Below are 23,732 nucleotides of genomic sequence, written 5' to 3' on the forward strand. Positions count from 1 at the left end.
GTTTTGCTTAAAACATCATATATTTTGAAACGGAGGGAATATTAAAGAACATTTGTAGCTAAACTACTGCTAATCAATTTTAGAGAATTTTAGTAACATTGTAGCTAATATATCGCTAATCAACATGTGGATGTTGTTTATTTTATTTTTTTAGGTTATTCTAAATCGAAGAAAAGATAAAAAAAAAAAAAAGTTAATATAAAATAAAATATAAACCATAGAGATTTGAGGACATAAAGAAAATAAGATTAACCAAACAAATCTAACTACAAGTTTTTTTCGGATTACCGTCAAAAACAATTTACCACTTTTAGAATTTTTATATATATATATATATATATATGTATATATGTATATATGTATATATGTATATAGTATAAATATGTGTGTTTATATGTAAGCTTTTTAATTTAAAACAACAGAACATATCTCTTGTCAAAAGAATCAAAATGTCATTTTTCAAATTTGCTATCTTTTGTGTCGTCCTTGTTTCCATGGCTAGCCTTCATGAATGTATGTTATATATATATATATATATATATATATATATATATATATATATATGTGTGGTTTATTGTTCATTGTTTATCATCATCGCCACCTCTATTATAACAATTGAATAATTTTTCAAATGATTTTCTTATATATAGGTAATTTCTTCAAAGACCTTACGAAACCACCTTTGAAAGATCCATGCTTTTTCGCAAAGGATGTAAAAGGCTACTGCTGCCGACATCTTGTTCAATAGAACCTTAAAACTTTGTAGGGAAAATGTCAACATAAATCATTGTAATCCTTATGCAAAAAAGAACTAAATATTTTTACAAATATTTACACGTACCATATAATTTCATACATTTACTCATAAATCAAATTGTAAGTTTTAATTTTAATTCACTATATACAGTTATGTAATGCAAAATGATAAACCTTCTTTCTCTTCTTTTTATGGGCACATGCTATTACAAAATGATAAACCTACAACTTAGTTTTATTACACATACAAGGATTTATACGGTTTACAGAATCTATACATGTATAGGAGTTATATTGCAGGTGACGTTTGAGTTTGTAGTATTGACTTGCTCTTTTATATACTTACTAGGTTAGACCCGCGCTATGTCGCAGGATACTTTTTATAACTATTTTTAGATTTTTTATATATGTTGAATTATTGAAAATATAATTTTTTAAAAATTTGATTAACTGTAAAAACTATGGTTTATACAATGATAAGATAGAAAAATACATTAATAAAATAAATATAGAAAAATCTCAAATTCATGATGACTTATAAATATTTACATTTAAATCGGATAGATTTAAATACTAAATTGTATAAATAGTATAACTAACCCTAATCTATGTAAAACTTCTCACCTCCTCTAGCTTAATCATCAAAAGACTTTAATTTTATCTTAAACATAGTCTTTTCCACGACTGACACACTTGATCCCTGATTTGATCCCGCCATGATCCCACCACACTAGGTTTCATAACAACAACGGTTGGGATATTTCGCCATGGCGAGAAGGATGAGATCTCGTCTAATAAGTTTGAACACACACTTCGTTGGTGGACTACAGTGCTCTATTGGATCTTCGCAGGATTTTTTGGGGGCTTGATGGAATTCTTCATCTTCTTCTTTTGGGTTTTAGAACTAAGGAAAGACTGGAATTTTCTACACAGAAAAAGAGAGGAATATTAAGGTTCAAATTTGTAGCCAAATCCAAAACATAGCATCAAGTATGAGAGACTCGTACATAGCCTTCACTTGCTTCAAGCATGGTGTGAGACTATTGTTCTTTTCTTTGAATGACACATCCGATTAGGATTTTGATGTCCTTTTTCTCCTCTGGTGTTGAGTGTGTGTTGCTTGTCACCTTCCTCTCTTGTCAATTGCCATACACATGTTAATTTGGGTTCTTTTAATGTTTTTCGTGGACACCATTGTAATTGGGCTGGGCCCATAAAGAAAGAGAAAATTGTATGGAATGGAGAATGATTATTATTGGACAAAAGTATTGAGTTTTAATAATCCTTATAATTTGATTGGCTAACTCTTTTAACTGATGTGTCAACTCCTCCTTCAACTAAAAAGCTGAGGTGTCAACACTGAAGAGAAACACATTCAGTTTTTAACTTTTTATTGTATTGATTGGTTTAAGATTTTCTATGCTTAGTGCAGATTTTCTATATTGGTGAAGTGACCTTAGTGCAGTGGCAGGAGGTAAGTCCATTTGTAGAAGGCACCATCACACCGGGGATCGAGTCTCGGCTCCTATGAATGTAGGAATTTGGCTAATGGACCGGCCAGTTGTGGCCCAATGATTGACAAAAAAAAGATTTTCTATACTTTTTTCATTGAAAAAGTCATGAAAGCACCCTCACCAAATAAAGAGATTTTGAATCATCGAGTCCATGGCTTTTTATTGTTCTTTTGTAGAAATGACATAATGAACGTAGGTCTTCCTACCCACGTGAATGCCAACATAAAGATTACACATAATGTATATATAATTTTTGAGATGTATTGAAAACCCTGCAACATATAATAATAAAACACTTTTAATAATAAAACAATGTCTATGATGAACGTATCTGTAACACCCGCGAACCAGAAATATGGTTTGTGCATCGATCGACGTAATCGGGTGGTTGGTATTTGGATTATTTATATTTTCTCCGATTTGACGCAGTTTGGTTGATGGAAACCTAGGACTCGAGTATATAAAGGGAAAACTCGACGCCACTTAGTTTTCTTTAGTGTTGTTCCTGGAAGAAGAGAAAGAAGAGAAAGAAGAGAAAAGTTCTAAAACGTTTTTGAGAGGTTTCTGAGGATTTCTAAGTCGAGTTTTTTTGTTGTTGGAATGTGGAGAAGAAGGTCTGAGCATTGGTGTCGAGTAGTGGTCGTTGGAAGGCTTGGATCTCGCTGTTTTTTGTTAGATCTGTTGGTTTTAGAGGTGAGTGCGTGACCATGGCTTATCTAAGCGTTTGGGTGTGTCGAAGCCTATGGTAGAGTTGTTTTGTGTGCTTGTTTTTGTGTATTGTTTGTGTTTATCTATTTGCTTGTTTGTATAGCCCAGTAGATGGGAGGATCGCCTCACTTAGTATTTCAGGTAATTGTTACACCTCTCTTTTGTGGTGCAGATAAAGACAATGTGTGATTATGGTGCAGGTGAAGGCAATTTGTTCGGTTGCTAGAGGTTGGTTGTAGAACATTGTTAGGACACTGGTTATTTGCCTCTTGACATTGTTGGATTTGAAATTGAGAGACTTTAAGATTTGGTTATTCTTTATTGGAGTTATTCATAGTATTATTGTTATTGCTTATGTTATCTGTTGTTGTTTCTTGTTGTTAGGATGTTAGTGAGTATGGGATCATTAGCTAAATGTCAAAAAAAAAAAAAAAAAAAAAAAGGATGGGTTGTTTTATTTTGGTATCAGAACCCTTACGGTTCTAGGTCTATGGTTCGTCTTAGCTTGTGATGTTGATGTCTGGGATTGCATGGTTGAGTTGATTATGTGAATTAGTCAATTGTGTGTGGCATTGGGTCCTATAACATCCTCTTCAAGCCTTCAATGAGATTCCATGGTAAGTTGTGTGTTTATGTATGCGGTTTTAATTATGAGCTTAGCCTTCTATCTTTGGTAGTGATAATGGTAAGAGGTGGAGTTCTTGCTGGTCGTGGGCTCGGTTGTGGTCGTGGTCATGGTAGGGGAAGAGGCCCAACTGCTAGTGAGACTGTAGACCAGAGTGTGACAGAAAAGGGCGTTGGCGAGTCGCATGCGTTTCAGGAGCGTTTAGTAGGTGTCGTTATTGGTATAGATGGAGCCGTAGGAGCCAGTGGGGGCGGTGTCGGTGCCGGATTGGCCAGTGGGGCATGGATTCCATGTGTGGTGATCGCAGCGGGTGGAGCCCTTGGTCGAGGGTGGAGCCCCGGATCGCATTGCTGACTTGTTGACGCAGTTGCCGGAGCAGTTGGCGGAGCTGTCTCAGTGCAGGCTCCAGTAGTGCCGCCAGATGTTGCGGAGGTGCAGTAGCCGAGCATTGCTGGAGCAGGATCTCATTCCTAGTATGTCGGTATGCTGCAGGAGATAGGTAGGATCGGTACGACTCAGTTTTCAGGCAGTATCGAACCTATAGTGGTTGATACGTGGAGGACGAGGCTGGAACGCAACTTCTAGTCTCTCAGGTGTCCTGAGGAGTATCGGGCAGACATAGAGGTTCATCACTTGGTAGATGCCGCCCATGTTTGGTGGAGGTCAGTGGCTGCCAGGAGTGTGAAGAGGAACTTGACTTGGTTTATTTTGTGGAGGAGTTCAACCGCAAGTATTTTCCTCTTGAGGCAGTGGTCCGGATGGAGGTCAACATGTTGAACAATGATGGAAGCTGTCCAGCGTATGCTCCCATACTTCAAGAGATCAAATAATTGCTTCCAAGATTTTTAGAGGCTAAAATTATGTTCTCTCCAAGAGTTTGTAATAGTGCGGCTGATAGAGTAGCAAAGGAGTCTCTTTCCTTTTAGGATTATGATCCTAAGTTATACTCTATTACACGTCAACAAAATCAACATGCTTCGATTACACGTCTTTTACCTCACACCATCTATTATATGTGATGTCTAATAACTTGTAAGACTCTCTTTCCTTTTGTCTGCGCCTGTCTCTATTAAAAAAGTCCCTTCACAACACAAAAATACAATAAATCTTCATTTTCACTTGGGAGATCTTTTGACATGTCTGTGAAGAAACAATGGAAGCCACAAGTCGAGTCATTATTATCGATGTTTGTCATTCTCGTTCATGGAGTCATCTATAACACCCATACTCGCCACACAGTCTGGTCAACGTGTTGACTTCTTGGTTTGGCTCAAAACCGCAATCTTTAAAATTTCAATAACAAACACAACTAACTTGAGAAAAATAAATAATAAATAGGGGTGAGTAATTAATTACTCAGTGAGAGGGTCAACACTGCCCACTGAAATGCAATGACAACAATCTACTCACATTCATCAATCATTGCATAGTATAGAATCAGACTCCACATTCTTGATATACATCAACCAAGCATAACAGTTTTACATCTATTCAACCTAGGATCATTATAATATTTAAACCACTTTTCTCATATCATCATATTCAATCATATACACGATTATCAATATCGCTAAACCGAAATCCCATCGGCTTAGCATGGCAGGAAACAAATCTCAAGTTCGTTCAATCACCATGTACAAAACCAATCCCAGATTTGTACAATTACCAGGCACGAAGCAAATCTCATGTTCGCCCTTCACGAGTCACGCCTTTCACGAGTCACGAAACAAATCCCATGTTCGCGCTCCCAACATATAATCTCATCTCATATCATCATACATTAACCATCATATTAAACCAACTCATCTTATCATGCATCATCTCATACTACATCATTATACATTATTATCATAAATCTAATCATCATAATAGCACAAAATATCACACAACAGACATATCCAATTACATAGTTTTTAAGCCTATACAAGCAATTCAAGAAAAATATGTTTAGAAGTTAACCAATGTATTTCTGCAAATCCCGCTCTCACCTTTGCTTTAGTGTGATTGAGAACTGCGACTAGCAAACTGCAATTGCGACTAGAAACGGTGACTGCACTCCAAAACTTGCAGCAGAAGAAACACATTCAAAATCAAGATTAGGTATTCTGTTTTCAACAGACACAGTGATTTCTTGTGCAACAAGCAATTGTCGTGGTATTTAGGGTTTACCTTTTCCGGCCACTTTGTCGATTCAGGCGGCTTTCCTGACACCTCTTCTGCTATGAAACACCGTCAATACTGTCTAAACTGCTCGGTTATGACTGGAAATCTCCTCCAAAAACCCCAACTTGAATCTGGGATTTATCTGAAATACTTAGTAATTTTTCTGAAACAAATCCAGTGATTTTTCATCAACTTGCGAGACTAATAGAGAATGGAATATACCTCCTTTTGACAAACCGTTAGTTGCTATGGATTCCTTGCAGAAAGATATATCTGTAGACGTTGAAAACGCTATGCAAATCCTTCTGGTTCGACGGGAAATCAGTCTGCAAAACCTCCGCTTGAACTGTTCTACTCTTCCTCCTCTTCATAATAAAACCCAGATTTATTCTAAGTACCCAATAAATCATAACTCAAACCTTCAGAAGGAGACAACCTAGTTAAATTAGGATTCCTTACCTAATAAACAAGTGATGGTAGAAGCTCCTCTGTCCTCCGGTGAACAACGTATCCCGACTTCGGTGAACGCCGACCACTGACGAATCGGTTATGATGACGGTGCCTTTGCCTCACGAGAGTTCTCTTCCCTCTCCCTCACTTGTTTTCTTTTTTCCTCTTTGGGCGGCTTAGGTTCGGTGTTACTCTTTTCTAAATGAAGAGGGAGATGGTTACGCTTATACATACATATGCCACAACACCAACCACAAAACCCTTGTCGTTTTAACATATTTTTTTTGTTTTCCATCATTTGGAGTTAATGGGCTGCCTCTCATCATTCACACAAGATAAAAGCCCATCTATTGAGTTTCGGGATGTTACATCATCAACGGAAGAGACGAAGAAGTTGAATCGTATGGATTCCAAAAAGCTCAAGGTAGAGATCGTCAAGTGGGCAAAGCGTGTCGCGGCTTATGCTCGTCAACTTAGCTCGACGAAACAAGATTAAGACATTGATGAAGAAAGCTTATTGGAGTTTTTTGTCGTTTTGACACTATGATCATTTTTGTTGTTGAAACCATTTAGGTTACTTAGAGCAAGTCCATTGGGAGGATTTAGCAAGAACTCTTATTTTTTTTGGATAAAAAATAAATCAAAATTAATAAAAACATAAGAGTTGCCTCTTATTTAGTAAGTTTTAACACTAACTATTGTTGGAAGAGTCGGTTACGTGTAGAGATATGATTGGTTTTATTTTTGATATAAAAAGATTATTTTGCTTCTTCTTCTTCTTTCTTTCTCTCTCTTTCAAGAAAATCTCTGTTTCACCACAAAAGCTTCATTTGTGTACTTCACAGATTTTCTTCTCTGAACCGATCAATCCCGAAGCAGACGAACATAAAAAATATCTCAATTGGGTTAGAAAAAAAAAAAAAAAATAATATCTTTTGATTCTTGATCAATCTGGGTGTGTGCTTGATCAATTTGGGTGTGTGCTTGATCAATTTTAGTAAGGTCAATTTGGGTGTGTGCTTGATCTATCAAGTTTTGATTTTTCGACATACCCAGATTGTGATTTATGTGTGAGATTACGCTTTTGGGTTTTTGAAGTTATGGGTAGTTCTTGAAACTTTTAGTTAGTGTGTTTTGAACCTGAATTTGGGAGCTTTCCTGCGAATTGTACCAAGCCCTTGTTTAAAGTATGTGTAATCAAGAACCAATCTTGGTGAAGGAAGAGAGTGTGGTAGGTTTACGAAATTGTTTCAGCTCAATTTTGTTGCTTGGTTGATGAACAATGTCAATTTCTATGATTGGTTTTATATGTACCTGTATGGCTATAGTGATGATTTTATATGTACCTGTATGGCTATCAATGAATAATGTCAATTTCTATGGTGTGAATATCTGCTTTCTTTGACCACATCATTCCCTATTTAGTATGCATAACTCTATTTTCATCGTATTAACTCTAACATTGGTCATATTTTTTGTACTTGGCTTGCAGTTCAAAATCGTCTTACTACTGGAGACCGCATGCTTGCTTGGACCAACGGTGACATGTGTGTTCTGCTGCTGCCCTGTAGAGACTCGTGATCACTTGTTTTTTGTTTGTCCCTATGCTCTGCAGAAATCTGGACGTCAATAGCGAGAGATGTCTTCAAGGCAAGGCTCTCCACTTCATGGCCTACAATTTTGGAGTACCTCTCAGAAACTCAGCATGATCGCATACAAAGTTTTCTGACCAGATATGTCTTTCAACTCTCCGTCCACTCGATATGGCGGGAACGGAACTCTGGGCGGCATGGTGAACCCCGTGCTCTGCTATCAACCTCACTCGCTTTATGGATAGACAGATTCGTAACCAGCTATTGGCAATCCAAAAATTGGGTGATCGACACTACGAGCAAGACTTACAAGGTTGGCTCGCAACTCGGGTCTAATGACACAACTTCTAAACTATCTATTTCTACAAGCTTCCTCTGTTTTCTCAAAGCATAACAGTTATTTTTCAAAAATAAGAACTCAACAAGAGTTTTACCATTGGAGAAGAATAAATTGATCAAACTTCTAAAAGTTCTTAATCTAAAAAAATACACAATTTAATATTTTCAAATTATAAGAGTCTCAAAATTATATTCTCCCAATGGAGATGCCCTTAATTCTTTTTTTTTTTTTTTTTGGGGTATAAATTTATCTTTATTCAATCGATTTTCAAATAGTTTTTCAAATGTTTTCGAGTGGGGTTCATAGAGGTAGTGTGATTGTGTTCCTTTTGTTCATTCCTAATGGAATTATCTGATTTCAATATATGTTGAGAAGTCATGAAACTACAAACCTGATAGATTAATATCTTAGACTTGTAAGATACTATATATATGTAGTAATAAAATTATATTTTAGTTTTATTAAGAAAACAAAACTCCATTTTTATCAAATATCATTGGAGTTTATTAATTAGAAAGTATCCTCCAATTGAATACTACTCCCTCCGTTTCAAAATATAGGATGTTTTAAGCAAAGCACGCATATTAAAAAGTTTTTAATTTTAACAAATTCAACCAATCAGAAACAATACTGCATAATATAAAATATTAAACTAATCTAAAAGTTGCATTGAAATTTGAAAACATCTTATATTATGAAACAACAAACTTCGGAAACATCTTATACTATGAAACAACAAACTTCGGAGGGAGTATAACTTAACAACTAGTGTTGTATTAGTTTGAAAGAGGAAATTTTATTATTCTTTTAGCAGGATCTTTAATCAGGAACTCTTGCGATTTTAACTTCTTTCAAAAGGTCTACATGCTTGTCTCTGAATGCTACTTTATAACTTGATGAAAAATATTACAAAGATATAACTCTGATAGAAAGTCAAAACTCTGTTTCGATTTGTTTCTCATCTGCTTGGAGACCAAACGAAGCAGCCATGGTCACAAGGGAGCTCAAACAAGCTCTAGCAAGCAGACACATTCGATGTGCGGAGTGTGAGGGAACATATCCACTGGCAGAACACTCATCAATCTGTAGCAACCCTTTATATTCTTCTCCTCCTACGTTTTCAAATCACCAAGTTTTGTTTGATCACTTTCACAAATAATATTAAAGAGTAGAGATTCAAGTGGATTAATAGATACTAACCACGCCATGACAGAGGTAATCAAGATCCCTAGCGCAGGTTGCAGGATTACAGGAAACATATATGATCCGTGGAGATTTAAGCTTTAGCAGAAACTTGATCAACTTCATGTGCATACCAGGTCGATTAGGATCTGTAAGAAAAAACAGTTGTCACGATTGGTAAACTGCAAAGTACTAGAAGCTAGATGAAATGCAACTATGTGAAGAAGATTATAACCAGAAATAACGATATCAGGCTTAGGGAAATTGTTTCCAAAATCTTCTCCTATTTTGTTTAGATCCCCTTGGATGAATGTTGCATTCTCTATGCCGTTTATTTGGGCATTCTTGTGTGCATCTGTTATTGCTTGTGGGACTACTTCATAACCATACACATGTTTCGCCCTAGGAGGAGGGTAATCAGACTGAACAATCAGCAGCAGTAAAACATTGCTTAAAAAGGTAATCATTGACAGTACTTTCAACTCATATGTCTACCTTCTAGCGAGTGTAAGACCTATGGTACCAGTTCCACAGAAAAGATCCAGCACGACTTCTGAGCCATCTCCTTTAAGTCCAGCAGATTCCTCAATAAGCTTATATAAAACTTCCGCCTACATAGTAAACACCATTTTAATTCGACAAGTATGTATTTAACGTTTGGAGTGTAAAATAATCATGTTGCTTAATTGTTTCACATACCTGATGAGTGTTAGTCTGAAAGAAAGAGTTGGCTGAAATCTGAAATGTAAGGCCTCTTAAGGTCTCTGTGATTGTATCTTTCCCGTAGAGAGTATATTCTTTTTCCCCAACAGACGTATTACCAACCGAAGAATTTACATTATTCATGATGCTTACCTGTATTTCAAGAGAAGTATGGAATTGTTAATATGCAAAGCAAGAAAAAAATGCATTGAATCATCAAGGATTGTAGGAATGAAGCGAATCCGATTTCAATACGTACCACTTGAGGAATTGATGAAATTCTATCAATTAAGGGCTTCAACAGCTCTGGCTTATAAGACGATGTCACAAAATTGACCATAAGTTCTTGTGAACCAGTCTCCATATTCCTATGGTCAAGTTTGATCATAAGAAAACAAAACATTAGCAAAACTAACGCAATGTAACAACTACTGCTAAAGATCATGCACAGATTACAACTATCATTTTCACCTCCCATCAACTTTAGCTCATCATGACAAAGACACAATTTTCTGGTACTGGTCTTATATTTACAAGAACAAGTTGCTTTTTCTATTGACAATCTGATTCAAGTACCTTTAATACCTTCCAGTTCTCAGCATCAAATGTTTAAGAAACCCAACATGTGAACGACAGTCATATGGTGAAAGACTTAATTGAGAATCTCTCCAGCAATCTTGAACAGCAGCAAGAACCTATTTAGCAAAAAAGTTTATTAATAATACCTCTGAAAGGAAAGCTCTACGCAGATACTGACGTTGTAAAACAGCTTTCAACAACATACCACGTTTCCTGGCTCGCTTTGTAACAAGCACTTATCAACATTCAAAACCTTGTCAAAAAATCCAGGTGCGTGTAAACCCAATGCAAAGTTCTTAGGACCATCTTGTCTCTCATGCAACATATCAATCGGAAGCCATCTTTGTGGACAAAATGAAAACTCCATCTATTCAAAATGTAAAAAAACTTTATAAACACCTAGTCTCAAACCAAAGCACCAACCATAATAACCACATTTGACAAAAACACAATCAAACCTTATTACGATAATTGAATTGGATATCACAAGGTACAATAGGCTTCAAGACAATCTCAAGACTAGGGTTGTTATCAGAAAACCTTCCAACATGTCTGATAAGCTCATGAACCTGCTCTTCTTTAGCTTTAAGCTGAGCTTCATAAGAGAGATTCTGAGTCTTACAACCACCACAGTAAGATGCATACTCACATGGAGCTTCTACTAAGTCCTTATGTGGAGATATCGTCTTAATTTTTGTCACCTAACGTTATATACCAAAAGAGTCAATTAGTACACCAGTCAGATTTAAAAATCATAACTTTATCACAATTTGAGGAAAAAAGGTGAAGTTTTTATTTAAAAAAAACCTCAGCATAGCTGCCTTTACGGCGAGTAACACGGCCGATAAAACGTTCGCCGGGAAGAGCTCTGTCACACATGACAACGAAGCCAGTTCCATCAACTTTACAGATTCCTTTGCCTTTAAACCCCAAACTCTCGCACACAAGCTCCACTGTCTGCCCTCGTTTTGGGTAATACGGCGCCGTTCTCTCATTGCTTCCGTTGCTGTTCTTCTCTTCAGAAGGAGGGAGATGTGCGAGAGAAGACGAAGAGGAAGAGCAGCATCGTAACCTATGAAGCCATGAGCGTGTGGGCACCACGTACCTGAGTCCATGAGCAGGCGTCGTGGCCAACATTGAAACCGAGAGAGCTCGAAGTAGAAGAGAGTGTGCTAATTTCAGAATTTGCGATAAGAGAAGAGATGCTCTCAAACGTCACCGTTTTGTTCTTCCTCTGAGAGCTTAAACCCCTAATGATAAAACGACAGCGTTTCATTTCATTAAGCAGTTTCGTTACTGTATTAACTTACATGAAGCGTATGTTTCCGAAATGTTTTAATACTACTAACCATAATACAATACGTTTGTCTTGTGAATGAATTGTAATAAAAACGTCTTTGAGAGACCGTCGTCAGTTACAGAATGAGACAGAAGATATACAAATGTCCATAATTACTAGGGTTTAATGCTTTTATTATGTTTCCTTCTTTGAGATTCTTACATTTAAGCTCTCCTCTGTTTCCATGAGACATCCCATCGACTGCGAATCATCATCAGACAAGAGTTAAGCTTTCTTTGCTTTTACAAGAGACAAATTAAATTTGAATCATGAACGATTCCGACAGCTGAAACAAAATGCGTGACTGAGAAGATCCAAATCCTAATTTTTGTATTCTCTGGTAAAGTTTCCCATATTTCAAAGTTTCAATCTTTGTTTTAATCAAACACGTTGAATTCATCATCTTGGTGTGGTGTCTCTGTTCTTTCAAAAACGACAGGAACTAGTTTGGAATTTGGAACTTCTCGTACGTTTTTGCTCGCTTGCGTTTGGTAAATCCTCAAATCTTGTCTGATTTGTTTAAGTGCTATTGAGATTTGGGAAATATACTAATTCTGTTTCTCTTCTTGTCTAAGTAATCATAGAAAGTGTTGTATCTCTGTCTACGCTAAACTCAGTTCCCAAGAACCTGAAACTGATCATGGGAATGGAGGAAGGGATTAAGGATAATGCTTCACCACCTCCCAATATGAGGCATACAAACCAATCTAGGGCTCTTTTGCCGATGCGGGTGCTCCAGGTGTTCTTGCTATTCTTTGTTTTGGTTCTTGGAATCTCAGTCGTTAGTATGCACATGATCAAGTACTTAAAGATTCAAACTTTTGCTCCATCCACATTGATCTCTCCGTATGATGAGAGAGTTACATTAGAGAGCTTTATCAAACCTCCATCGAGCGTTTGGCACTTCATGAATGACAGTGAGCTTCTTTGGCGTGCATCGATGCAGCCAGGGATATACAGATATCCGTTTAAAAGAGTTCCTAAAATAGCATTCATGTTTCTCACCAAAGGACCTTTGCCGTTTGCTCCACTTTGGGAAAGGTTTTTCGAAGGGCATGAGAGCTTTTACTCAATCTATGTTCATGCGTTGCCTAATTACAGATCAGGTTTCCCAAGCTCATCTGTGTTTTACAGAAGACAGATCCCAAGTCAGGTAGAGATCAATATAAAACTCACTTTTGTAATGTTGGTTCTTGTGTCTTTTATTTGGTTTCTTTCACATTAGAAGTTTCTTTATTTGTGTGTAGCCTGTGGCTTGGGGAGAGATGAGTATGTGTGATGCTGAAAGGAGGCTTTTGGCTAATGCGTTGCTCGATATCTCTAACGAATGGTTTGTTTTGCTCTCTGAAGCGTGCATTCCTGTTCGTGGCTTCAACTTAGTCTACAATTATATCTCAAGATCAAGATATAGTTTCATGGGTTCTGTTGACGAGAACGGGCCTTACGGGAGAGGTAGATACAGCTATGCAATGGGACCAGAAGTCCGACTAAGCCAGTGGAGAAAAGGGTCTCAGTGGTTTGAAATTAATCGAGGACTTGCTGTCGAAATTGTTGAAGACATCGTTTACTATAACAAATTCAAAGAGTTTTGTAGACCTCCTTGTTATGTTGATGAACACTACTTCCCAACAATGCTCTATATTGGATACTCGGATATGCTCGCTAATAGGACATTGACTTGGACAGATTGGTCAAGAGGTGGTGCTCATCCAGCTACTTTTGGTAAAGCTGACATCACAGAGAGGTTCCTCAAGAAGCTTTCACGTGGTCATGGTTGCTATTACAATGATCAGCCATCTCAAGTGTGTTATCTCTTTGCAAGAAAATTTGCGCCAAGCGCATTGAAGCCTTTACTCAAACTAGCACCAAAGGTTCTTGGGTTCTAATGGGTTCTTTGTTTTTGTTCTGAAATGTTTTGGAGTTTGAGTGTAGCTTTAGCATGGACACAAACTGATCATTATCCACATTGCTAATATAGACACTTAAAGTGCTAAAGAAATCTTTAACTTTACAGGTGATTGAGATATATTCTTGTTCTGTTGCTTCAACAAGTCTAAAAGTAATGTAATTTGAATTTTCAACCCTTCAAATCAAAACTGGCATGCTATAGAAATGAATAGAACAACAAAAGTTTATCTTTTATTAGCTGTTTGTCAGTACAAATATCAATGTAAGAAGTGTATGTGTGTGTGTGTATGTTTGATGTATAGTAACAGTATTTGATTTACATCTTCATATGAAGAGTAAATAGAATATACTGAAAATCTAAACTAAGATGAAGATGCAATTAGAGCAAAAGAATGTGGAAGGAGTTCAAATAGTTTAAAAAAACTAACTAATCATATGATCTGAGTCCATCCTCTCTTCCTGAATAGAACGGAAGATCCTTGCAGCAGATTCAGAGGCAGATGTTGAATTATGAGGAATGGCTTTAATGGCACGAAGCGGCGGTTGCTGTTTCTCCTTGTACTCATCAGTCTGATGGGTAGGCTCTGTAGGGAAAAGTTGGAGCACTTCAAATTTATGCTTCTCTGGTGGACTTGAAGCTGTGCTTCCATGTACCTCACTGTCATTAGATTCGTGAGACTTCTTTAAAGAAAATGGAATGGCTTGAGTCATGTGGCTTGATGTGCTGGACCATCTTTGATACTGACCAAACGGGTTTGTCTGGTCGACTGTTGTCCTCGCGTTAGGAGGTGGGAAGTAGCTGTGGCTAAACTGAGAAGAAACAGGGAACCTGAATGCAGCTGTGTCGAGCGAATCTTGGCCATAGACTGGAACCATTAATGCTGAAGGAGAAGGACATGGTCCTGCATATGGTTTATAGACTAGACCTTCTGAATGAGTTACCACAGGAACTAGCCACTGGTTTCCAGGTGGAGGAAGTAGCTGCTGTGGCCAAATCGGGGCCATGAGTTCTTTGCTTATGGAAGGTAGAGGAAGATTTGGTTTCATATACTCTGGATATTCTTCAGTTACAGGTTTCTGATTCTCAGTGTTTGGTTTTTTAATCTTTGAAGCCGCCATTGCCTGCTGATGGGATGACCTCATTGTGCCATGTTTGTCAACATTAACCTTACTTTCAAGAAGCAAGTTTGGTGATTTTGCAACCATCTTTTGAACCTGCATAATGTTAAGTTAGCTGAAGCATAGGAAACAAAACAGATTCTAGTAAAACAATAAGGTTATTAAAAGCTTACCTTTATCAGTCTATGCAGCTCAAATACTTGCCCGGCAAAGATCTTTTGCTGACTGAAAAATATCAATAAGAAATAGTAAGAGATACCGCAAAGTTTATGAAGCATGGAATCACAAGAAAAAAGTGAAGAGGATACAAACTTGATCATAAATGTTCTCATCTTCCAAAACCTCTTTTCACCTATCACTCTGGCAACATCATAAGAAGATGCACTCAAACCAGACAAAGAGTCTATTGCAGAGCAGTCTGAAACATCTTGAGGCAGAGTTTTAAGCTTCTTTTGAGTTTCATTGTTAAAATCAGCAAAGCTTCTTCTATATAACTGCGTTTTCATCACATTAACAGACCCATTCTGGCTTTCATCTTCCAAGCAGTCTGACAAAAGAATCTTAGAACCAACAGCTTCTCCTCCTGCTTTACTACTATCGCTAGTACAAAACTGGAGTGACAAATCTGTGTTTGCTTGTGGATTTCTTTCTGAGCTTTTAACAACAGGAACCTTGAGCAAATCCAAGTTGGGAAGGTTCTTGAGGTACTCATTTCGTTTTATTATAGGCTTAGTATTAGTAACTGATGATCCTTTTTGACTTATATAATTCATGCCTTTTCTATTCATCTTCCCCTCAAACTTAGTGCTGTTGCAGATTGGTGAAAACTGATTCTTTTCAGGTCCATCAATCTGTTAGAAAACATACTCAGACAGGTCATCAAGTGATATTCAAAATCTTATTGCCAATTCTAATTTGATCACAAACCATATTTGTATAAAAGCATGCAGACACACACACACACACAATCAAGAAAGTGAGATGAGTGAATTAGAGAGAACTTACGAGACGAGCGGTGTTTGGTGGTGGAGGAAGAGACAAAGAGAAAGTGGAAAGGGAATCAGAGATGTTGTTGGCCAGAAAAGGAAGAGTGGGACGTTTAGAAGAGATTGTTTTGCCTTCAAATGGCTGAGACAAACCTCCTCTTCCAGTATCATTCACATGAACCCTTGGGAACAATGGTGGTATAGTTATCCTCTTTGCCTCATCTTTCATTCCTCCCATCTTTTTCCCTACGCTCAGGAAACAAACCCTATTCATTGAATTCCTTCCCGTACACGTAACCTAAAGAAATGAAAACAGAACCAGATTGTGTTACCTTCCAATAAACCAAGTGCCAAGATTGAAATCTCACTTTCGATCAATCCCAAATCCAGAAGAAAAGATTAAATCTTTGTTTTTGTTTTTATGTAGATGGAGATCGAGTCCACCTGAAAGAAACAAATGTTAAGAAGAAGCAGAGAAGCAAAAGAAGATATTTTTGTGTCGCCCCACAATGGATTCCATACGAGGGGACGACAAAAAAAGTTGTGAAGGTTAGGGTGGTGGTGATGTGTGTGTGACTCTGCGGTCATGTCTGGTTGCTTCAAGTAAAGATCCCTAACTCACGGGAACTCGGATTGCAGATGACGTGGATGGTATTTGTTGGTTAGGTCCGAGTGGTAGACGAATGGCGTGAAGGTGGAGATGTTCGGGTGACTCGGTCTTTTACACACACAGCCACATGTTTTTATCTTTTTGTATTTCTCTCTCTCTCTCTCTCTCTTGGCTAACTTCATCATCATCTTTCCAAAAATTTCCTAAATTGGGCTAATCTTTAGCGAAATATCTGTTTCTGATCGCAATCACTTAACACTATTGTGGGAGAGAAGAAGATGCGTGTTCGGTCGGAGTCTTCTACCTAGTTTAACCGGACCGGAAGCTTGGTTTAGCAGAAAACCAAGGATGGACCATGAGTCTCCACGTGAAGAAGGGTCGACGTCTCGTTGGTTTCTCAAATCTTGACGTGTGTAAGAGCCTAAGAGAGTGTGACTTACGTGGGCTTGAGCCCACTAGTTTTCATTTATTGTCTCTTTGGGTCCCTTCGCAAGATTTTCATACATAATCGAAGAAACATCTACACTTGGTGTCGTGGAGACAATGGTGTAGCAAAGTGTGACCATGTCCATGTGTCATCTCATCGATGACAATTACTCATTATATCGTTGTTAGACGTTTACGCATGTTTAAGGAGAATGTTAGAATGTTGTTGACAAAAAATAGAGTTGTTGATTCTGTTTTTTGTATCGATTACAAAGAAACTTATCATTTGTTAGCGAGTAAACTTTTCTTGTTTATGTGTTTGTCAAGAGACTAGTATGATTGAAGCTCGTATCCTTGTCATTGTCAAGATTCATTTTTTCTTACAGGATAAGGGGGAAAAAAGTTAATAACAAAAACAAGAACGAAAAATGTAATAAAATTTTGGATTCTTAATTAACCAAAAAAAAAAAATTTGCTGAGTCCCCACAATATGACGCCATGCTGATTTCCCACGTGGGACTACAATACTACAAGATCATAGCCAATAAAAGAGAGCCACGTGCATATGGGGAACGTTGTGTTCACGTGTGGAACCATTCAATAATGGAAGGGAGAGAGCAAGCAAGAAGAGTGAAGAAGAGTCAAGCAGCTTATTAGCTTCGCTTACTGTACAGCTTCGGTCTGGACCATTTAAAGCGTACCGAGCCAAAGTATCAGAAAGTGAAAGAATGTTATCGATCGGGTTTTTTTCTAAAAACGTTGTCGTCTTCCTCTTAACTCGTAGAAATTTGTTTCATGTTTTGACATATATATGTGAAATTGTGATAATGGACCACTTTGATCTCTTTATCATGGGCGCAGAATCATGGACATACCCCCGACAAATCCTTTATTTCTATTTATACACTAATTATCTCCTATAGAAGAAAACACCAAAATATCTTAATCCATTGTTTAGGAGTTAGGACTACTTACTAGAATCTACATGCAAATTATATTACTACGTACGAGATTGGTCTAGTCTTCATGGTTTTTGTATGAACATGGTTTACATAAAAAAAAAAAAAAAAAAAAAATTCTCACAATTAGACTCGAGTTGACTTATTAAACCGACATGGTCGGTTGCAATTTTTGGTACATTGGATCGGTCCATGACCGTGGGAAGTCAAATTCGTCCCAATTTAATTGAGAGTAGTTGTTCTCGACCGACATTTTTGGTTCCCGCTTGAGGTGTGAGTATAGTTGTTAATATTGATTTGAGAATTTTTGTTTTTTTATGGGTCTCTCAATTAATATACGTTTTGGTATTATTCAAATACAAAAATGGAGTTCACATGTATGGACAAAATAAGGTCTCTTTCGTTGTGAGTATCCTAAGGATGTCAACAACTGTGAATGTGATGTTCATCTTCATTTACTCATTTTCTTCTTTATACCAATTACCATTTATGGTTATATGCATAAAATGCAAAATGAATATTTTTCTTTGTATATATATTTTACATATTCGTAATACCTAAAATGCTATTTTTGAAAGGAAGATGAATACATTTCTACTGAATTACGGTGTCCAAAAATTTGTTCTTTGATCCATTAAACCGTCTATTGTAGAACATTATGTATATTGGTATTATTACACATTTCAACGAGAAAATATGACTTGGACTAATGAGTTTGATCATCTAATCTATATCAAAAATAGGGTATACAAATAAGAATTCAATAAAAATGGTGAATTCGGTAGATTACCCATATGAAGAGATTTTACCATAGGTCATGTAGTGCATACACCCTAAATTATACGAGAGAGTGAAATTGTTGATTAGACTTTTGGCACAAAATTCACAGTGAGGATTTTTTTTATTTTAAGTCGCAACTATAATTAAATCTTGTAGCTAGAGCTAATCCATGTATATTTTGATTGTCATATTTTCCGAAATACGTCTAAATTGTTTTGTTCTTGTTCTTTAATCATAATATTGTTAGTTTGCAGATTTATTCTGTTTTTTTTTTTTGTCTAATTATGCTGTAACTCGGAGCAAAGACAAATTCGAATACAACCCCACCTATATTAAACAACCTAACTAAACTCAAAACCAATCAGCTTAAGCCTTATTAACTAACAGTAATAAATTTCTTCCAAGCAAGATTCAAACTTAGGAGGAAATAAGTTTACGTTTTGTCTCCAATCTACTACCATTGGGCCACAATATTAGTTATGAAAAAAAATGTTCGATTTATTTTGTGAGAGTAATCCTCAAAAAAAAAAAAAGGTTGACAATTTGTAAAAGAAAAAAAAATGAATGAGCTGTGGAATTATGGTCGACATGTGGTTGGGCAGAGAGGTCATGTTGCCTTCTTTGCTCTCCCTTTCTCACCGTTCTACGGATTGCGATGTTTTTGTAAGAAAAAATTACCCTTAAACCAAAGCACTTCTTTTATTCCCCCACTGATGTTGGTATGTCTACTTAGCCCCACATAACTTCCTAACTATTTTGCTCTGCAATTTTAACATACTAGATTTTTATTTTCTTTTCTCATGAAATATTGACAATTTTTAGAAAAATACACACTATTTTAATTATTATATATTGAGACAATATTTATTGGATATAACATATGCTATTTGTAACTTGTAAACCCACCATGCAAAAACTATAGATTTTAAATTTTAGAGATGATATATGATGTAAAAAATAAGTGAATAATAACTAGAAATCCATCGATGATTTTTTGATTATTCAAAAGTAGTATTAGTAAATGACTGTCGATTGATAAATATTATCTATAAAGCGTAGAATATTCCGGTTACCATATGATTGAATATATAAATGTTTTAGCGATAAGTTAGTTGATAATTAGTTACAGCATCGATTGTAAATTAACTATTAAAAATTTTGTATCGGTTTTGCCAAGTAATATGTCGTCAATAACCAAAAGTAATGGCTGATTTTCTTTAGTGAATAAATTAATGATGAAATTTTGACAGATCATCATAAACCAAAAATACATGAGAAGATTTTTTGTGTGTTAATTTCTAATATCATATATCAACTAATAAATATAAGCTTTGAAAATATTTTTGGTTCCTAAAACTAAAAATATTTTTGGAAAATCCAAAAACAATTCCTTCAATATCTATTTATTGTCAATCTTTTACGGATAATTTTGAGTTTTTCATCTTCAAATGGTAAGTGCATGACTTGAAGAAGAACTTTGATCAGATAAAAGAATTCCAGAAAAAGAAAAGGTTTAGTGATAAATTAATATCACGTTCCAGCCAAAAGAACTCGAGATAATTTATACTTGAAAGAAAGTTTTACAAAATAGATCGAGATGTGGAGGATTTTGATCATTATTGACTGATGATGATAGCGAAAAGGTAAATCAAACGAACACCTAAATAATAATAATAAGAAAATGGTACATAAATTATGAACTACACTTTTACAGACGTACTGATGATGATTATAAATTTATAACTATAATTAAAAATTAACATTAATCTTTAATTTTAGTACATCAAACCGTAGAAAAAAAAAAGATTCAAACCCTAAATCCCAACTTCGTCTCGATCTCTCTCTCCCGTAAACTTTTCAGCTCGCACGATGCTAAAAGGATGTCAGTCCTTTTTCTCTGCTCAAGCACTCGTAGATTTGTTTAATTACATATACCCTTTTCATCAAGTGCATAATCATATACGACTCTTTGATTTTTATCAATTATTATATCTATTTTCTAGGGTTTCATAAAAAAGATGCTCTTCGATTAATGCAGAAACTATATATGCACACCAACCTAATTTAAAAATAAAATACTATATATATATATAAATTCATTCGTTTAAATTAATTTCACTAATTATTCCTATATAATCTTATTCGTTTATACTACTTTCACAAACCTCCAGTAAATCTCACTTTTCTCTCTGACGAAATTTTAAATAATATTGGATTAAGTAACTTAACCCTGTTTAGGAGATGTATCCCAACTATTATTATTGCACACTTGTTCAAAATTAGTAGTCGTGTATTCAACAATCTCATTTGGACAGAATTAATATGGTGGATTTAGAGAGATTTAACTCCAATGGTTTCAACATCTTACATTCTTTTTTCCCTTCTTCAAAAGAAAACATGTCGCCGCTAGAGTCTTTAATTTAACGTGTCGCTGACGTTGGCTATTGAACATGTACCCATATATTATCTAGATTCGAGTTTGCATATTGCATGTTTTTGAGAAAAAAAATCATGTAAATCGCATCCCTCAAATCATATGATTATCATAAAATCTAGTAAGAAATTACCTCAAAGTAATTTTTTTCTTTTTGTTGTTAAAACTTAAAAGTTAACCGATCAAATGGTTTATATATATAGATAAGTTTTCTTTCTTTGACGGCGGCTCATATGAATAAGTTTTAAAACAAGACCGTTGTTGGGTATAATTAAATCATAGTAATTCTTAAAGCATAACCATCCATTCTACACAAGTACAGAACTAGTGCTTGATACAGAGGAACAATTGATCTCATCGTAAGTTGGGACCTATTAAAAAAATACTATTTATTTATATATATACATATAAATAGAAGTATCAAATTTATATTTAATATTTCTTGTATATATATATATATAAATACTATTTATTTATATATATACATATAAATAGAAGTATCAAATTTATATTTAATATTTCTTGTATATATATATATATATATATATATATGCATAATAACAAATCTGGGAATGCATAGAGGTGTGTATAGGGCTTTCAAGTCTTTACTTACAGCAACCATCTATAACTCTGTGTAGCCAGAGCTCTCATTACAGAACAGAACAGAAACAGAAACAGAAACAGAAACAGAAACAGAAACAGAGCTTTCTACAGCAGAAATAAATTTTCTCATTTACAGACTGTTTTACTTTCTTTCCTTTTTCAGCACATCTTCTTTCTGTTTCTCCTTTCTTTCCATTTTGAGGTTTTTTAATCTCTTTAAGCCACAAGAAACGTTTCTCAAGTTTCCTGTGAACTCTTCTCTTTGTTCTCTTCTTCTGATACCGGTTTCACTTTTTTTTTCATGTGCTCTGCCGTTATTACAACAAGGTTTGTTTAAAGATTCTTATCATTTTCCCTTTGCATGAAACTAGTTTGCAAATTTACTCTGTTTTTGAGTATGTTTCTCACATTTGTGTGTTGTTTTGGGTGTTTTCTTAGGATTGTGTTTGATCTGATGGAAGGATTGGAATCTGTTTACGCTCAAGCTATGTATGGAATGACACGAGATAGCAAAATCATGGATCATCATCATCAAGGATCGGATTTGATTTGGGGAGGAAACGAGCTAATGATGGCTAGAGAACTCTGTTCCTCTTCTTCTTCTTTTCATCATCATCACCAACTTATTAATCCGAATCTTAGCAGCTGTTACATGTCTGATCTTGGAGTTATTGGTGAGATTCAACAGCAGCAGGAACATGTTGGAAACAGAGCTAGCTCCATAGATCCATCATCGCTCGATTGTTTGTTATCAGCGACGTCGAACAGCAACAACACTTCAACGGAAGACGATGAAGGGATCTCAGTGCTTTTCTCAGATTCTCAGACTCTTTGGAGCTTTGGTGGAGTCTCCTCTGCTGAGTCTGAGAACAGAGAGATCACTCCCGAGACAACAACAACAACAACAATGGTAAAGCCTAAGTCTTTGAAGAGAAACAGAGGAGGAGACGAGAAAGAAACTCACTTCCGTCTTGTTCGTCCTCAAGATGATTCGGAGAAGGGAGGTTTCAAGCTCATCTACGACGAGGATCAATCGAAATCGAAGAAACCAAGAACAGAGAAAGAACGAGGCGGTTCATCAAACATTAGTTTCCAACATTCAACTTGTGTGTCTGATAACACCGAGCCGGATGCAGAGGCGATCGCGCAGATGAAGGAGATGATATACAGAGCGGCTGCGTTTAGACCGGTGAATTTTGGTTTGGAGGTTGTGGAAAAACCTAAGAGGAAGAACGTGAAGATATCTACGGATCCTCAAACAGTTGCAGCGAGGCAGAGGAGGGAGAGGATAAGTGAGAAGATTAGGGTTTTACAAACATTGGTTCCAGGTGGGACGAAGATGGATACTGCTTCAATGCTTGATGAAGCTGCTAATTATCTTAAGTTCCTTAGAGCGCAAGTAAAAGCTTTGGAAAACTTGAGACCCAAGCTTGACCCAACCAATCTCTCCTTCTCATCTGCTCCTTCTCCTTCGTTTCCTTTATTCCACCCATCTTTTCTTCCTTTACAAAACCCTAATCAGATCCATCATCATCCAGAGTGTTGAACAATTTACAAAGTCTCGGATTTGAATGATTGGAAGATTATGATACTTTTGAGTTCATCATCATCATCATGCAAACAGAATCATGGCGTCTTGATTGTTTTAGCAGTTCTCAAGAAAGGCACTTCTGTGATGTCGGGAAGTGTTTGTTTACACTTTCCAGTCTTTGTTTTTCAATTTCTTTTTATATAAAGTTTGTTTTTTTATAGAATCTGTGGAATTCGAGGGTTTGAAAATGTTGTGAAAAACAGAGCCGCAAGAAGTTAATTACGGTCTCTGCAACATTTTCACCCTTTTATTACTTTATTATAGAAAAGAAAACGTAAGATAATTGCAATTATGAAGCGATGATTATCAACAAAAGTGTTTAGAAAGTGCCATCTATCTCTCTTTCTCCCTATACATTCTTTTTTT

At 36.1% G+C, this 23,732-nt stretch overlaps 4 protein-coding genes and 2 long non-coding RNA genes across 9 annotated transcripts; 4 read left to right on the top strand and 2 right to left on the bottom strand.

Moving 5' to 3' along the window:
* Positions 1-385: 385 nt before the first annotated feature.
* LOC147926519 (uncharacterized) lies at positions 386-945 on the top strand. Its single transcript, XR_015581591.1, has 2 exons — positions 386-513; positions 651-945. It is a non-coding gene; the product is annotated as an uncharacterized LOC147926519 (long non-coding RNA).
* A 6,053-nt stretch (positions 946-6,998) lies between these two features.
* On the top strand, positions 6,999-8,244 carry LOC147926520 (uncharacterized). The gene is made up of 2 exons (XR_015582923.1): positions 6,999-7,447; positions 7,709-8,244. It is a non-coding gene; the product is annotated as an uncharacterized LOC147926520 (long non-coding RNA).
* Positions 8,245-8,966: 722 nt separating this feature from the next.
* On the bottom strand, positions 8,967-11,855 carry LOC104746557 (uncharacterized). Of its 3 annotated transcripts, none has more exons than XR_015582600.1 (10): positions 11,419-11,818; positions 11,070-11,312; positions 10,817-10,978; positions 10,609-10,727; positions 10,292-10,400; positions 10,030-10,185; positions 9,826-9,941; positions 9,566-9,732; positions 9,349-9,479; positions 8,967-9,260 (listed from the first exon to the last, which is right to left on the bottom strand). XR_015582600.1 is itself a non-coding variant. In XM_087489175.1 (10 exons), exons 5-10 carry the CDS (start codon positions 10,394-10,396, stop codon positions 9,153-9,155), a joined length of 783 nt encoding a protein of 260 aa, XP_087345301.1. In that variant the 5' UTR covers positions 10,397-10,400; positions 10,609-10,727; positions 10,817-10,978; positions 11,070-11,312; positions 11,419-11,855; the 3' UTR covers positions 8,967-9,152. The 3 variants fall into 3 exon arrangements, 2 of the variants coding, with proteins under 2 accessions (XP_087345301.1, XP_010466366.2); XM_087489175.1 differs by having other exon boundaries at positions 11,419-11,855; XM_010468064.3 differs by having other exon boundaries at positions 10,618-10,727; positions 11,419-11,822.
* A 163-nt stretch (positions 11,856-12,018) lies between these two features.
* On the top strand, positions 12,019-13,968 carry LOC104746558 (glycosyltransferase BC10-like). Of its 2 annotated transcripts, none has more exons than XM_087489527.1 (4): positions 12,019-12,290; positions 12,390-12,441; positions 12,526-13,103; positions 13,198-13,968. In XM_087489527.1, exons 3-4 carry the CDS (start codon positions 12,591-12,593, stop codon positions 13,834-13,836), a joined length of 1,152 nt encoding a protein of 383 aa, XP_087345653.1. In that variant the 5' UTR covers positions 12,019-12,290; positions 12,390-12,441; positions 12,526-12,590; the 3' UTR covers positions 13,837-13,968. The 2 variants fall into 2 exon arrangements, with proteins under 2 accessions (XP_087345653.1, XP_019092125.1); XM_019236580.2 differs by having other exon boundaries at positions 12,029-12,290; positions 12,535-13,103.
* A 95-nt stretch (positions 13,969-14,063) lies between these two features.
* LOC104746559 (ELF3-like protein 2) lies at positions 14,064-16,833 on the bottom strand. The gene is made up of 6 exons (XM_010468068.3): positions 16,586-16,833; positions 16,296-16,407; positions 15,983-16,209; positions 15,290-15,828; positions 15,151-15,202; positions 14,064-15,073 (listed from the first exon to the last, which is right to left on the bottom strand). Exons 3-6 carry the CDS (start codon positions 16,199-16,201, stop codon positions 14,282-14,284), a joined length of 1,602 nt encoding a protein of 533 aa, XP_010466370.1. The 5' UTR covers positions 16,202-16,209; positions 16,296-16,407; positions 16,586-16,833; the 3' UTR covers positions 14,064-14,281.
* Positions 16,834-21,728: 4,895 nt separating this feature from the next.
* On the top strand, positions 21,729-23,692 carry LOC104746560 (transcription factor bHLH87-like). Its single transcript, XM_010468069.3, has 2 exons — positions 21,729-22,102; positions 22,214-23,692. Exons 1-2 carry the CDS (start codon positions 22,077-22,079, stop codon positions 23,319-23,321), a joined length of 1,134 nt encoding a protein of 377 aa, XP_010466371.1. The 5' UTR covers positions 21,729-22,076; the 3' UTR covers positions 23,322-23,692.
* The last annotated feature ends 40 nt before the right edge of the window (positions 23,693-23,732 follow it).

Source organism: Camelina sativa, chromosome 15, assembly GCF_030686135.1.
Source record: "Camelina sativa cultivar CO46 ecotype springtype chromosome 15, ASM3068613v1".
Classification (NCBI taxonomy): Eukaryota; Viridiplantae; Streptophyta; class Magnoliopsida; order Brassicales; family Brassicaceae; genus Camelina; species Camelina sativa.